The sequence below is a fragment of the Vicia villosa genome, linkage group LG7 (assembly GCF_029867415.1).
Source record: "Vicia villosa cultivar HV-30 ecotype Madison, WI linkage group LG7, Vvil1.0, whole genome shotgun sequence".
NCBI lineage: Eukaryota > Viridiplantae > Streptophyta > Magnoliopsida > Fabales > Fabaceae > Vicia > Vicia villosa.
The window spans coordinates 89,016,526-89,034,082 of record NC_081186.1 but is presented as its reverse complement, the minus strand read 5'-3'; the positions used below and the strand labels follow the sequence as shown (position 1 = coordinate 89,034,082).

The 17,557-nt window shown below is 30.6% G+C and overlaps 2 protein-coding genes across 2 annotated transcripts; one reads left to right on the top strand and one right to left on the bottom strand.

Annotated features, from left to right (window-relative positions):
* Nucleotides 1–3,447: 3,447 nt before the first annotated feature.
* Nucleotides 3,448–7,118, top strand: LOC131617754 (subtilisin-like protease SBT5.3). Its single transcript, XM_058889008.1, has 10 exons — nucleotides 3,448–3,550; nucleotides 3,641–3,848; nucleotides 3,936–4,100; nucleotides 4,229–4,352; nucleotides 4,539–5,079; nucleotides 5,161–5,258; nucleotides 5,349–5,597; nucleotides 5,682–5,796; nucleotides 6,023–6,227; nucleotides 6,331–7,118. The coding sequence occupies exons 1-10, from the start codon at nucleotides 3,458–3,460 to the stop codon at nucleotides 6,873–6,875; spliced, it is 2,343 nt and encodes a 780-aa protein (XP_058744991.1). The 5' UTR covers nucleotides 3,448–3,457; the 3' UTR covers nucleotides 6,876–7,118.
* A 648-nt stretch (nucleotides 7,119–7,766) lies between these two features.
* Nucleotides 7,767–8,305, bottom strand: LOC131617753 (uncharacterized). Its single transcript, XM_058889007.1, has one exon. The coding sequence runs from the start codon at nucleotides 8,169–8,171 to the stop codon at nucleotides 7,971–7,973; it is 201 nt and encodes a 66-aa protein (XP_058744990.1). The 5' UTR covers nucleotides 8,172–8,305; the 3' UTR covers nucleotides 7,767–7,970.
* Nucleotides 8,306–17,557: the final 9,252 nt, after the last annotated feature.

Sequence of the window (17,557 nt, the reverse complement as noted above, 5' to 3'; positions counted from 1 at the left end):
CCCATCATTTTGAATTTCTTCAAGACTTCTAGCACATACTTCTTCTGATGCATTAAAATTCCATTTTGTGAGTACACAAACTCAAATCCCAGGAAGTAGGATACAACACCCAAGTCATTCATCTTAAATTCACTTTTCAGATTTCTTTTGATTATTTCCATGGCATTTGGTCTGCTACCTATGATGACCAAGTCATCAACATACAAACATAATATCAGCATCTATTGTTCATTTATTACCTAAACATACATTTTATTACATACAACCCAAACTTAATTACAACCTTTTACTACATCGAATATAGATTCTTAAAAGTGAGTAATTTCTAGAAGTTACTTCTATGCAACAAGATCATCCTTTCGTGCACTTGAGTTCTTCTCTTGGTTCATCTTTTTCAAGAAGCTACATTCACTTTTTAAATGTCCCAGTTTGCCACAATGGAAGCAACTTCCTTTATTTATTTTTCTTTGTACATTTCCGTTGTTTTCATAAACATCTTCACCATCTATTTCCATATTATCATGAGATCTTTTAGTTTTTTCATCTTCCACAACATGTATTTTCTCATGAGTAAATTGGTCTTTAGTATCATCTTCCTTACGATACTCTTCTTCTAATCGAAGGTGATTGCCCTATTGCTCAAGAGATATATCCCCATTTTTATGTTTGAGGGTCCTTTTTATATCCTTCCATGAAGGTGGGAGTTTGTCCATTATGGAAGACACAATGATGGTTTCATCTATGTGCATTTTGTGTTGTTTATAATTATTAAGAATACATTCAATTTCATATAATTGATCCATAACAGGTCTATTATCTACCATTTTATAATTATTGAAATGGCAAACAAGAAATTTCTTACTTGTAGCATCTTCTTGCATGTACCTTGACTCTAGTTTTTTCTAAGGATCTTTTGCGGATTGACTGCTTTGATAGATATCGAACAGGGAATCCCACATATCGTTGAGAATATGGCCCATGCAAATATAATCATCATTGTCCCATTTTTTCCTTTATCTTGTTTCAGGGATTAATTCTTCTTCCCTTTCTACTGGTCTTGTTGTATTCAGAACATATTCGACTTTCAAAGTTGTAAGCAAAATTTTCATCTTTTTCTGCCAACGGATGAAATTGCCTCCATCAAACTTTTCCAATTTTACAAAATTATATGTCATTTCTTTTAGTGATGTCTTCATTGATTAAGTAAAAAATTGTTCCTAAAGAATGTTGGATATGTTGTGGTTGTTGGTGGAAATGTGGCAGCCTTTGAACAAAGAAAGCGTCGATGAAGATCGTACTTGAAAATTCAAAGCATGTGAATTTCACACTAACCTTTAGGAATAATTCTCCCCACCAATTATTGTATATTGGATGCAATTTAGATTAACGGCGAATTCCTTTCAGGATACTTTGAATTCCTTAATGTGAATTGCACAAACACACTAAGTGTATCTTTTGATAATAGTTTACGGAAAATTGTTTTCTACACTTTACTCGTGCATTAATAAAGTGAAAGAATGCTTTAGAATAATTGAAATGTTGAAAAATGGGTGTGTATATTTCTATTTTCGTGTGTCCTTTATGCTTCCCATGTATCACTTATTTATAAATCAATTTGTGTCGCAGTAAGATAATTCATTCAAAAATGTCTCAACTCACATTCGAACCCAGTACTTGGGTGATAAAATAGTAATACCTTACCATAAGGACATTCCACCATTACTTAAAATGTTGCTTCTAGTCACTAGATATTTAAAGTTCCAAATAATATTTTGGAAATATCTAACAAAGTTGCGTACATTGCAGGTGCTTTGTCTGCGTGTCAAGTTGTTTGGATTATGATTTTATTGTTGGACCTAAAGATCAAGGTGAGCAAGTCTGTGAGGTTGATAATTAATAACAAATCAACTATAAGTCTTGTTAAGAATCCTGTGTTGCATGGAAGGGGCAAGCATATTGACACGAAGTTCCATTTTCTACGCAATCAAGCTCATAATGGAGTGCTAGAAGTTGTTCACTATAACACTCAGAAGCAACTTGCAGATGATCTGACTAAAGTTATCACGACTGAACACTTTATTCACTTGAGAGATGAAATTGGTGTTGTTGATTTTAGTCCTGAATGTGGATTAAGGGATGATGATGAAGTGTAATCCAAATTCAACACAATTTAGTTAGCATTTCATTTAAGTTTACATTTAGATTTAATTTGAGATGCATTTTTTGAATTTCAGTTGTGATATACAAACCGAGTCTGTTAGTTAGAGAAGAGCAATAGAGAGAGTGTAACTAAATTTCCCTCTTCTTTAAAAGTTAGTTACAAATATATATTCTCTCTCTTCTTCATCTTCAATCTTGTGCGCTAACAAATACTTAAACACCTTCATTAACGATTTTAAGCACATCTTAAAATTTGAAAGATTTGCATAAAATTGTTTAATTAAAATTTGAGTTCAAATTCGCCATAATTCTTAGTTGCAGAATAACGACTGAAATCATACTCTTTTATATTTATTTATTTTTTGGGAACATTTTAACATTTACACTTGATTGAACGGATGAAAATGATCAAAGAAGAAGAATAGAGAGATAGAGAATTGAGGAAAAGAGTACAAATGCGCATTAAGTGATGAGAAACAAAATCTATTAGGAAAAGATTGATTACAAGTTACAACATACAATGACATACAATGAGTGGTTCCTTCTATAACAAGTAACTTCAACCAACTTAACAAAATCAACAAACTAACTAACTAAACACTTAATAACAACTAACAAGCAACTACACCAAATACGAATTACTTCACAACAATATTGCTCTTAGTTATTTTTAATCTCATATTCACTAAACTCCATTGAGAAATAGTTCATTCATGTCTTAACTATGCTGGAAGTGACTTGCACCTAAATGACATTAGCCTCTTAAATAAATTTATATAAGTAAGCTTCACAAATTATCACCATATCTTAGTGATAAACTTGTGGAAGCTCCCACGTGCCTTACTTTTCTTTTCTATTCCTCTTTTTCTTCCCCTAATCCATAACCTATATTCACATAACCAAGTACACAAGCCATAAGTTTTATCCTGTGACATGTTTTTCTGGGAGTAAAAGTCTTCACTCTTCCATCCCTATAGTTACTTTATTCCATTTTGATCAAAGTTAGGTTTCAGCATGGATACAATTTCATCATCAAAATGGCAAATTACACAATCACATCATGTTAGTATTACAATGAAAAATAAGAAATAAGCAATAAGGGCTTGTTTGAATAACTTTTTCAAAAAAAGTTTATTTTGATTCAATATAGTGTCATCTTTAATGCCAATTGCTGATAAACTTTTTACATTGGAACAATTCACATGTAGTTTTAAAGAAAAAAAATGCAAAAAAAAGCATAAACTTTTCTATATAATGAGTAGAAAACTCATAGTTCAGCATCTCAATTCAAAGAAAAATGATGTCTTCCTACATTTTTCAGCTTCTTATTTCATCTTTTCTTGTTTTTTCTGTCGTCTTACAAGTGCAACCATCCTTTGCCATTGGAAAGGTGAGTGCTGAAAAAATGAAAATGGTTCATTTAATTAAGATGATTAAGAATTCACTATGTTGTAAATATCTAATGCATTTTCTGTTACAGTCATATGTTGTTTACTTAGGAGCACATTCTCATGGCCTAAATCCTTCTTCTGCTGATTTAAACTACGCAACGAAATCACATTATAGTTTATTGAGCTCTATCCTAGGGAGCTATGAGAAAGCCAAAGATGCAATATTCTACTCGTATAATAGACACATCAATGGTTTCGCAGCAATCTTAGAAGATCAAGAAGCAGAAGAGCTTGCGAGTAAGAAAATTATTAGCATACGATTTTGTTGTTTTCCAAGATGTTTCGATATGATGTGTTCGATGACTAATAGACATTGTTTTGCAGGAAATCCAAATGTAGTGTCGGTATCCTTGAACAAATTGCATGAACTGCATACAACAAGGTCATGGGAGTTTCTTGGACTAGAAGGTAATGGAATAGCTCCTAAGGACTCTAGTTGGGAGTTGGCAAGATATGGGGAAGGCACTATCATTGGTAACCTTGATACAGGTATATATAGGTTTCATATGATTTACCGACAAAACAATGCCATTCGAATCCTTTACTTTCACAGTTGTTAGTGTCAATGGTTTACTGATACAATGTTGCGATGCAAATACAATTTTTTTCTTAAATAGGTGTATGGCCAGAATCTGAGAGCTTTAGTGATCAAGGAATGGGCCCGGTTCCATCTAAGTGGCGTGGAAACGGGATATGTGAAATCGACAACTTTGCTGATTCAAACAAAAGTTATTGCAACAGGTATGTTAGTGTCAGACACTGATACATGTCGTGATCTTCAATTGCTTCATCTTTTAATATTATTACTGTTCTCGATGTGTCAGTTTCGTGTATGTCTTTTGATATTCATGTTTGTGTATGTGAGAACTTCATAACCAACCATCATTCTTATAACTATTCACATTTGTAATTGTTACATATATGCAGGAAGCTGATTGGAGCTAGAATATTCTACAGAGGTTATGAGGCGCGCGAAGGCATACGGAATGAATCATTTTACACTGCACGAGACACGACGGGCCACGGCTCTCACACTCTATCAACAGCTGGAGGTAATTTTGTTCAAGGAGTAAGTGTTTTCGGAAATGGTAATGGCACTGCAAAAGGTGGATCTCCGAAATCTCGTGTTGCAGCCTATAAAGTATGTTGGCCAAGACAAGGCATACATTCGGGTGGCTGCTATGATGCAGATATCTTAGCCGGTTTCGAAGCTGCCATAAGTGATGGTGTTGATGTGATTTCAGTTTCTCTAGGTGGAAAGTCCCGTAATCTGTTTGCAGATTCAATTTCTATAGGCTCTTTTCATGCAATTGCCAATGGTATAGTAGTAGTTACTTCTGCTGGAAACTCTGGACCGTATTTTCAAACTGTTTTTAATACCGCACCTTGGTTATTCACCGTTGCTGCTAGCACAATAGATCGAGACTTCACCAGTTATGTCAAACTAGGTGACAACAAGTACCTTAAGGTATTGCTTTATTCTCGGTTCGCGTAAAAATGTTGATCACTTGCAATTGAACTTGAATTTGATCCTTTTTCGGATTGTTAGGGAACAAGTCTTTCGTCTAAGAACTTGCCATCCCAGAAGTTCTATCCGTTGATTACTGCAGAAGATGCAAAACATTCCTATGCTCTATCTAGAGCTGCGTAAGTGTGAATTCTTCGAGCTCTATTGCGATAATTTTTTTTTAAAAATTTCTTAATACTTAGAAGATTGTTTCATATGAACTCCTGTAGGAGACAATGCCGTTACGGAACACTTGATGTTAAAAAGGTTAAAGGAAAAATAGTGGTTTGTCTTGAAGATGAATATCTTGGAACATTTCATGCTGGTGCAGAAGCTTTGTCTGCAGGAGCAGTAGGAATGATTTTGGCTAGTGAAATTGATGGCTTCTATGATTCTATTGCATACCCTCATCTTTTACCTACTTCTTATATCAATTACACTGATTCTCAATATGTTTATACCTACATCAGAAGTGAAAAGTAATGTTCTTTCTTCTATATTCATCTCTGTTTCCATTTCTTATTAAAACTTGCACGAAATTGATGTCTTTTTGTATATTGCAGAAACCCTGTTGCTTACATAACAAAAGCAGTAACAGAAATTCCAATAATTCCAGCACCAGTGATTGCTTCATTCTCATCAAGAGGACCTAGCACCATTCTTCCATCAATCCTAAAAGTTTGTTACATTGTTTTTCGTCATCAACTTTGCTATGCGTACATTTAATTTTAATCAGCACGATTTCATTCGTTATATGAAACACAGACACCAGACACTAACACGGATACATACGAACTGATGATAACTTAAGAAAATGAAAGTAATTGAATGTAACTTTAAGTCTATATATCGGTTCTGCAACTGGTATGATTGTGACAATTATTTTTTGTGTCTTGTGTTTCAGCCTGACATTACTGCACCTGGTGTGAACATAATTGCTGCTTACACAGAAGCCACAAGTGATAATGAAGATAAAAGAAGGACTTCATACAGATCCTTGTCTGGAACTTCTATGTCATGCCCTCATGTGTCCGGCGTCGTAGGCCTTCTCAAAACACTTCATCCTGAATGGAGTCCAGCAGCTATTAAATCAGCAATTATGACCACTGGTACTGCATAAATCGATTATTCAACGCATTGATCCGTTGTTTAATATGTCATATTTTTGCTCATAAGCTTCATTAACTTGACCCAAAACTATGTCTATTTCAGCAAGTGGAATGGATAACAGTGAAAGACCTATCAAGGATCGCTTCGACGAAAATGCAACTCCATTTGCATACGGTTCAGGTCACATCCAACCTGAACTTGCTCTAGACCCGGGACTAATCTACGATCTTGAAGTGATTGATTACATGAACCTACTATGTTCAGATGCTCAATGGCATAAACAAGTTGAGGCTATTTACAACAGGCCTTTCATTTGTCCAAAGCTCTACAATGTGGTGGATTTCAACTACCCTACAATCACAATACTTAATCTCGGACGCAAAGCAGTAGTTGCTAGTCGAACCGTTACAAATGTCGGACCTCCAAGTAGATATGAACTGCAAATAAAGGCACCTGATGGAGTTTCAGTTTATGTTGTGCCAAGTTTCTTGAGCTTCAAGGAAGTTGGTGAGAAGAGATCATTCAAGGTTGTTGTAAGGAAAAATATGAATAAGGGTAATGCTACAATGGAGTATGTATTTGGGGAGTTATTGTGGTCAAATGGGAAACAGAGAGTGAGGAGTACTATTGCAGTGAAGCTCAAGTAGAAAGAAGTGAATTTCATGTCACATGGCTATGGAGTTGTTATGTTATGGCATCATCAATCAATAAATTTAGAAATTGATGTGTTTTATTTTATATAGTTATAGTTATTTTCATGTTACAAAATTTGATGTTAATTTAAAAGTTACAAATGGAAGAGAGAAGAATGTGAATCAAAGTACAAGCTAAGAATGTGAAACTCTAAGAATGAAATATGAAGATATAGGTGAATGGGCCACATCACATGATAAGGTATAGCCCCACTTTAATGCAAAAGGCAAGTGTCTTTCATTCTCAATTGCCAAGTATTCAACAATTTCAGTTTTTTAGATGAAAAAATTAATCCTCTTTAAAGGTACATTATAACTCCTAATTATTTGTTGAAAATCTGATTATTAAAATTGATAATTGATACTTAGATCAAAGAAAAAAATTATAATACACACATAAACTGTAAAATGACTATTCTTGAACATACAAATTTTTGCTTTGCTAACTTTTCATGAATAATCAAAGCTTTAATGAGTGGATTAACTTTAGAAGGAAAATAATACACCAACAATTGCTACTAGAATTCCATAATTGAAAATTTCACATAGGCATTTATAATATTAAAAAATTAATAACTTTTTATTTTATTTTCTTTGGTCAATAAATAATTAATAAAAATAATGGATTAACGGAAATCCGTTTACAAAAATAGTCATTAACTTAAGAAAATATACTCAAATTGAGAAATTATTCATCAAAAACATAACTATTTCTTTTAATCTTAAACAAGAAGTCTTCAAACTAATTAAGAATTTAAGATGATTTAATTAAAATATTGTTAACAAGAAATGAAAATGCTGACTGGATAATAATCGAACAACTTCAACAATTCTACATTTATCAAATGAATTAGAATGAGAATAAGATTATGCATTTTAAAACAGTGATTAATAACTAGAACAAAAGATACTTTATTAAATAAAAAAATCAACACGAATCCAAATAAACGGATAATTACAAATAGCAATCCTAATATAAAATAAAATAAAAATAAAAAAATTACCTAGAAAAAAACGGAAACAAGAGAATAATAAGAGAACAATACTGAACTAGTAAAATGGCGGCGGCGCATAACCTAAGAATGGCCGTCCTCCACCGCCAACGCCGCCGCAAGAGTCGCAGTAACTAACAGTATCTTTGATTTTATGAAATCCATGCTTGAAAACACCGAATCCGAAGAGAAAGCCGATGACGAGCACAATCATGATCAAGCACGTGCATAGCATGCAGACTCTACCTCCGCAACACATCTCTGATGAATGAGAATTTGGGATCTGAAGAATGAAAAAATGGTGAAGGAAAAGGTGAATTTAAAAGAGAATGAAAGGGTTTTAATAATGCGGAGGAGAAAGAAAGGTTACGGATTGAAAACGTTTTTGACGCTTTTATTGGCTTATAAGGAAAGCTATATATTGTTATCTCTTTCATTAAAAACAACATTTCCTTCAAAAGGGGAAATTTATTTACTTTTTGAACTTTTTCATTGTGTTTATTTCATGAAACTGATTTTATTGCTTAATTTACTACAAAGTTTGTTAGACTTGAAGTATTTTTTGTTTTTTTTTTTTAAAAAATTGATGATTAAAATACATTTTTAATAAGTATTATAAATTTTGAGAAAAATTAAGAATTTAAAGAAATTGTGAAATTTGATTTAAGAAAATAATGCAAAAGACTTAGATTTAAAAATGAATTAGTGAAAAAGATGAAATTATTAATAATTAATTTTATTAATGAAATAAATATTAATAAACACATTTTATAAAAAAATATTTGAAATTAAAATTTTATCATTCTTAGTTTTTTAATAAAAGAAATTGATAAGTATAAAACAAACACTCCATTAATAATATGTAAAAATATAGTTATGGCAATTATTAATATTTTTTCACTTTTGATATTTGAAAGTAATTTTAGAATATAATCAGAAGGTAAAACAAAATAAGCGTTTGTATTTTAATAAGTTTATATATTTTAGTCAAAATCATAAAATGGAAATTTTAGAATTAAATAACCAAAAAACAGAAACTCCTACTTATTACTTTTTTTGACAATGCTAATCTAGCAAACCAAAAACATTACGTATTACTAAATTTTGAAAATGTTAAACCTTAGCGAAAAAGGTAAGATTTTTATTACAAAATAATTTAATGATTAAATGATTTTTGAATAAAATGAACGTGTACGTTTTGTTGTAAAGCTTCAATGGGAATGTTGAAGGCGATGTGTTAAAGGAGGATGGTGAAGTGGTTGAGTCCGTTACAACAACTATCTTTGGGAATGGATATGGAGTCTAAAAATATGGTGATGAGTCTCCTGTGAAACTAACGATGATTGAGGTGGGGTAACCACGAAAAAAGTATCTTAATGGTTTAGTTTAATGTCTCTTTTATGTCAAACAAAATATAATATTTATATAGGACCCAAAATAAATATATTTACTTCATGTGTTTCTTGAAAAAAAAACTCTGTTATTTTATTTTCCACCATTTTTTTTATCGATAAGTCTAACACGTGAATTGTTATCATCTACAAAATTTAAATCTAAAATGTTGAGAGACATATACTCTTAAGTCACAAGTTTTTACCAACGGATTTGTGGCATAACGGCATGAAAAAGTGAAACAAAAGTAAGCATGTCAAAACAACCAAAACATGCTAACTCTAGATTAAAAAGATGGACATAACACTAGTAAAAAAAACTATAGACATACATAACCTCATTAACTAAGTTTCCTCTTTCATCTCCATACGAGATAAACCCTAATGGACAACAAAAATGTCGAAAGAAATACTAGACTCAATAACTGAGTCGGAGCATATACCCCCTTAGAAGCAAGTTTTTGTCCACGATAATGTCTCCGCCTTACATAAATATGGCTAAATAGCTAACAATAGACAAAATCATTTCCACTTACATGCCTTTTGTCTAAGTGATCATAAATTTGGGGTTTTGTTAATGGGAAGTTTTCGACGCCAAGCTTAAATTGATGTGATGAATAAAAAGGAAATATTTTTAAAAGATATTATGAGTTTTCGACAGGAAAAGTATGTTGGAAAAGTTTAGTCGAAGTCGTCCTTGCATGAGAGGAAGATGTTGGATGGAACTTAGAAATATTTTCTAAGTTTAAGTAACAGTTCGACGAACAGCAATGCTGATAGTGCGTTCGACGAATAGTTTGAATTTGAATAAGGAATAATTGTTTTTCGTCCTTAACCAGATTCAAAAGAAGACGTGTGGAGCTTCAGGGCGAATGGAAGACATGTCGAGCGAAACATGTCATGTTCTGGAAGAAATACAGTTGATAACAGTTATTTTGATTTAGTATATATATAAGGATATTAGCATTAGGAATTCGGTGTGTTCATTTCGTTGTACAAATACTCATAATACTTGAAGTACCGTGTGAATTGAGAAAAGAGTTGTTGAGAATGTACGTGTAAAACACCATTATTTTTTATTTCAATTTACAGTTCATTTATCTTTCCAACATTTACTTTTCATTACCTTTTATTTTAGAAAGCACTCTTTTATTGCATTCTTTTTACATTTTGTAAGTTATAACCTTTTTCGAAACAAACAAGTCTTTAAGTCATGAACATTGTCGAAGTGTTCAATATTCAAAGAAATAGAATCTAAACAAAAGCACATGCCCTAGGATTCACTAGTTGATCCTGCAAGTTAACTATTTTATTAGAGACCAGAGGTTGTTTACCAATTTTCACGATAAACAGGTTAGAGGACATGATGATGAATGTCTAAAAAAAAATGAGAATGTGTACTCAATAAGTGTCACAACCCCTAATGGATAAGCGTATCATCATTTAATATTTTAGGTATGTCTACCTTTACTTCATTATTTATATTTCTCCCTTGGTAGGCCCTTTTGTAATCAAAGCCTCTAAAGTCAATTTAATGAAGATGTCCAAGCCATGTGGCAATTTGTCTCATTTGGATTTCTTTAAAATTTTACTTAAGGTGTTTTCTTGTTATCGCGCTTAGGGCGAGTTGAATCTGCTTTGGCAAGGATTCCAGTAGGATAGAATGATTTAATTTGAAGCAATTTCAAATAGCTTTTCATAAAAATCATTTTTAAAACAACTTTTTGTAAAAATTGTCATTTCAACAATGTTTTGATCATCGATAATACTATATGTTTATGTTATAAGATGTCAAAATTAGTATTTTAATATATATATATATATATATATATATATATATATATATATATATATATATATATATATATATATATATATATATATATATATATATATATATATATATATATATATATATATATATATATATATATATATATAACTTGTAATATTTTGAAAAATACAAAGAAAAAATTCCTTTTTTATAAGCTGAAACCAACATGCCATAATATCTAACAAACAATATGGGGCATATTAGTGCAGTCTCATGGATTTCCTTAGAAGAGCTTTATATGTGACAATAAGCTACAAGGCAATATTCCAAAATCAGTTTTCAACCTTTCAAACCTAACTAGGCTATGTCTATCATCAAATTACTTTAGTGGTGTTGTTAATTTTCAAAAAAAAATCCAATGTCAATTATAGTTTTCCAAGACTAATTGAATTGGAGTTGTCTTCTTTGAGTTTAAATAAACTTCCCAAATTCCTAGGAAAACTCTCAAGTTTGGATTCTCTTGATATGTCCAATAACAAATTTAATGAAAGAGTGTCCAATTGGTTACTTGAAACAATTAACTCATTTGGATATTTGAACAAATTTTATGGCACCTTGCCGAATAATTTTTCAAAGGACAGTCAACTTTCTACTCTAAATCTCTTTGGGCAACCAATTAGAAGACTGTTTATCGAAAACTTTGTCCCAATGTAAAAAGTTAGAAGTTTTAAATATTGGCAGCAACAAAATAGAAGACCATTTTTCTTATTGGCTTCAAACTCTGCAAAATTTGAAAATACTGGTTTTGCAAGACAATAAGTTGCATGGTTCCATTGCTAATCAAAATATCAATTATTCATTTGCAAGTTTAATTATTTTTGATATCTCAGGAAATAACTTTAGCAGTCTGCTACCAAAAATTTATTTTAAAATGTTTGAAGCCATGAAAAATGTTATTCAAGTTCCGAAAGGCATGTCATATATGGAAAAGTCTTTTATTCCTGGTGTAACAATTCAAACACTTAGATTTAAATCAAGAAATAGATCAGAGCAATATAAGAATTACTCTAATTCTATTATTATGATAATTAAAGGAATCAATATGCCAATGGTAAAAATTCCAAGAAACTTTGTAATTATTGATTTGTCGAGAAATAAATTTGAAGGAGAGATTCCAAATGTTATCGGTGAGCTTCATGAACTCATAGGACTTAACCTTTCTCATAACAAACTCATTAGTCATATATTCCCCATTCCATGGTAAACTTGACAAACATGGAATGGTTGGATCTCTCCTCAAATATGTTGATTGGTATGATTCCTGCCGAATTCACCCATCTAAACAACCTTGAAGTTTTGAAACTTTCTTATAACCATATAATAGGAGAAGTACCTCAAGTAAATTAGTTCAATACATTTTCAAATGATTCATATGAAGGAATTTTGGGGTTATGTGGATTTCTGTTGTCAAAGAAATGTGGACCTGAACAACACTCTCCACCTTCACCTTCACATAACAACTTTTGGACTGAAGAGACATTTGGATTTGGATGGAAACCAGTGGCAATTGGACATGGATGTGAATTTGTGTTTAAAATAGGCCTTGGATATTGCATGTTTTTAATTGGAAAGCCAAGATGGTATTGTCCAATGAGAGATTAAAATTCTCAAAAATGAACTAAATAATGGTCATCTGACCCTCAAAATTATTTCTCCAACAAGAGAAACTCAAATAATTATTCAAAGAAAATCTAAAAATTAATACTTGTAATTTTTCAATTCAAACGAGGAAAAAATAACATAACTCTCTAAAACAAATTTAAGAAAATACTCGAAAAATTCAACTAGTAGAAAGAAAGGGGGAGAAGTTTGCGTTTCAACAATTTCCTTATATAATGAACTAAACTATCTAAGATTTCTCACCTAAGCCATATGGAACTAATGATCTTTTTTCAACTAACACACAATGTGGAACTTGAATTAAGGAACTTTGTCAAAAAAATGTTTTAAAAGTAACGTCAAACGTTTCTAAGATTGTGCATAAACAAAGGTGTCTACGACTTGAACCTTAGTGTAACAAGTAGGATTCTGATTCAACAAGAGTGACCCAATTGTCTTAAACTCTATCTCAAACATCAAACCAGCACACAAATGTTTCTTAAGGTGTATTACTATAACACGCGTGTTAATGACTCTGCACGTGTATCCCAGTTTAGTGAAAGCTCTAGGAATCTTGCCTCGAAATTTCATATGAATTGACCTAAGTTCCACAGTCACATATGTGTGTTTATCAAGAGTACTCTTGTAGCCTAGGTACTATCTCATACAGAGTATAGATCTCATCAAGAGTTTCTAAGGTACCTCATGACTCGCTCAATAGCTTGTCAATGCTTATTACTCGGTCTACTTGAAAGCCTGCACAACAATCTTACGATATACGCGATGTCGGATCTAGTACATTCGGTGGCAAACCTGAGACAACCAATGATGCTCATATATTATGTATGTCTGACACTTTCACTAGTGTTCTTAAACAGTTTTAAACTTGGATCGTATGGTGAGCATGTAGGTTTACAGTCAAAGTAATTATATTTCTTTAAGATCTTTTCCATACAGTGTGATTGATTCAATGAAATTCATTGCTCGGATCTCGTGATCCTGATACCAAGAATCACGCTCGCTTCGCCGAGGTCGTTCATATCAAAGTTACTGCACAACAATAATTTCACATCATTAATGACACTAAAGTTTGATCCCAATATGAGTAGATGGTCTAAATATATATATATATATATATATATATATATATATATATATATATATATATATATATATATATATATATATATATATGATGGTGCAAATGCGATTCTCAGATTTGTAATAAACACATTTGTTACTTTTATTCACTTTGTACTCATTTGATATTATTAAGTTATCAAACTTTTCATGCCATTGCTTTGGAACTTGTTTTAGACTATACCAAGACTTATCTAACTTACAGACCGTGTTTTCTTGTCCATGAATCACAAACCCTTCTGATTGATCCATATAGATTCTTCTTCTCAGTCACCGTTTTAAAAAGTTTTTTTTAACATCCATTCATTGTAATATTAATTTATAAATGGTGGTTATTGAAATTAGTACCCCAATGGATATAATTCAAGTGGTTGGTGAAAAAGTATCAAAGAAATATATATTTTCTCTTTGTCTAAAACCTTTGGCTATACGACGAGCCTTATACTTATCAACTGTTCTATCAAGTTTTAGTTTCTTCTTCAAAACCCATTTACAGTCAATTGGTTTTCAACCAGAAGGCAAGTTTACTAAGTGTTATGTCTTGTTAAATTCTAGAGAGTCTATCTCATCGTTAATAGATTCTTGCCACAAATCTGCATCTAGAGAAGACAAGGCTTCTTGAAGATTTGTTGGATCTTCTTCTACTGTATATGCTGCATAATCAGGCCCATTGTCTTTAGCAACTCTTACTCGTTTACTTTGTTAAAGTTTTGTTTCTACTTTGTTGTTGCTTTCAGTGCTTTTTATCACATGAATGTGATTTGATTCAGTGTCCCAATTATTTCTCGATTTGAAAGAAAATTTTCCTTCATATAATTCAACATCATTCGATTCTATGATCACTTTAGCATTTAGGTCATAAGAACTATATACCTTACTATTTGCTGCATATCCAATGAATACACATTCATAGGCTCTACTAGCGAGTTTAAATCGCTTTGAATATTGAATTCTAACATAAGCAAGACATCCCTAAGTTCTTAAATACGACAAGTTTGATTGTCTTTTCTTTAATATCTCGTAACAAGAGATCTTACTTTTTGACTTGGGAACTCGATTCCGGACATAACAAATAGTCAATAAAATTTCCCCCACGAGTGAGAAGCAGCACCCGAATTCAACATAAGTGTAACAAGTTTAGTAAAAGTTATATTCTTTCTTTCTTTCTGGTTTACCATTCATTTCTAGAGAGTATGATGTAACCGTTTCATATACAATTCCATGTTATTTATAAAATTCATTAAATAAACTAGAATCATACATTCTGTAAAAAAAAAAAAACTAGAATCATACAACTTTCCTACACTACGAAGTCTCTTAATCTTCTTACTAAATCATTTTCAAATTCTTTACGAAATTCTTAAACATATCAATTTCATTCACAAAAATATCATTCTTTGTGATGGTGTACAATTTCATTCACTTTAGCATTTAGAGTAATTGGGAGCTCTTGAAGGGTTCTCATTCTTAGAGGAGAGAAAGTAAAAAAATTCATAAAATTTACATTGATAAAAAAAACTTGATTCGTTAAAATGATACAATAAATTTTATATAGATTAGGATCTAATTTATTACTAACTTGCAATTAATTTATTTATAACTGTTAAGATTTCTATATCGGATAATATATAGTTTGAACATGTGCTTATAAATGATGACAATTTTCACCCTACAAGTCCGTTTTGTAGGGTTGGGTTAGGTTCAAACACATTTTTTAATATATTTACCATTTTATTTTTACGCTCCAGTTGTCTAGTCCTGAACAGGAGGGTGTGTGTTAAGAATTTCACATAGGACTGACAATTCTTATCCTATAAGCCGTTTTTGTAGGATTGAGTTAAACTCAATCAAATTACTTAAGAATAACTTATGTTTATATTTTTAACATTATGAATCTATTGATAAGAAAACTGAACAAAAACCTGACCACCCAAATAACATAGCAAGTAGCAAACAATCAGGCCTCTTAATATTTTACTACTACTTGCATGATCAGTCTATCCTCTTTACATATTATTATTTGTTTCCATGTTGCATTCATTTCACTTTCACCTAGCTTCCAAAAAGTGAAAATAAAGAGGACCACATCCAATGTACATACTACTGTAACCAGTATATAAACCTTGTGTGTCATGAGTCATGACACAAAAATCAACCTTATCTGGATTGAAAATTCATAAATAATTCATGGATGTAAAGTGGCACCACTTGTGTTGTTGTAAACATTATGGTGTTACTTAATAAATTAAAAATCAATTTTGCCATTGAAAAAATACTTCATCTTTGAATTTGTAACCATAATTAATTGTCTATGAAATTGTAAACATATTCCATCTTTAATTTTGCATTATGTCTATTGAATGTGTCTCCATCAAATTCATTTAATCATGTAAGCAAATCATCAATCATGTGAGCAATCATTCAATCTTTCTTTATTATAGCAATCATTCAACAAAAGATCTTGTTACACATTCGAGCTTGGTAAATATTCTTGATATAATATTGATAAAAAAAATTATACACTCACATTTATATCAATAAAAAATATTAACTATAAGTACATTTTACCATATTTTTCTCTACTTCTACCGGTTTGACTTCAAACCATCCGAGTCTCTTTTCTATTATTTGTATTACTCCAACGTTATGTATTCTTGTCACACATCCGACGCAATATATTCATGTTAATACATTTATTTTATTCTTGAGATAATTCTTAACCACTAAATATTTAGTCTCTTGCAACAATATAGATCTTACGAAAATTCGATACAAAATTTCCTTCCAACTCAAGCGTTTTGAGCATAAATAATACACAACTTATAAATAAATACCATACAAGATATAAAGATAAGATTAGATTTTCATATGGAAAAAAATAAAAGTAGATATTTTATATTATGGTGATGATAATAACGAGTAACAAACCCATACAAAACGAGTTCTGATTTGACATGCGCATTTTTTAGTCTAATATATTTATTTTAAATCAAAAACAAAATTTTTAGAACATCAATATCATTTTTTGTATATAAAAATATTTAGACCAATAATAAAAAAAAAATTCCGTATACAAGTATTATTTATGTTTAGATTTCATTTAGAAAAATATTTGGATTAATAATAAATTTTCGTATATAAAAATATTTAAATTAATAATAGATTTTTTTCCGTATATCATTTTTTAGTCAAAATTTTTTGGTTCACAAATATCATTTTTCATATATAAAAATATTTATATCATTAATAGATTTTTCTCATATGTAAATATTATTTATGTTTAGGTATCGTTTACAAAGATATTTGAATCAATTATAAATTTTTGTTAAAATTTAAAATTTAAATAGTATTTTAAATGAATTAAAAATAATTTAAAATGATCATAATAATATTTTTATTAAAAAATAATTTATTGAAATATTTTGATTAATAATCTATTATAAGTAATAATAATAATAATAATAAAGTAATAAAAAGTGAAAAGTGAAAAATGAGTTGGAAAGTGAGAAGTGAGTTGGAAAAAACTAACAAAATATATATTTTTTTCTTAATTATTAATTTAGACGATAAAAGAAAATATATTTTTTTTTTTTATTTTAGATGATGAAGAAGATAATAATGATTAAAAAAAAAACATACTTCAACTTGTAACTGTACAGTTCTAGATCACTATAAATAGCA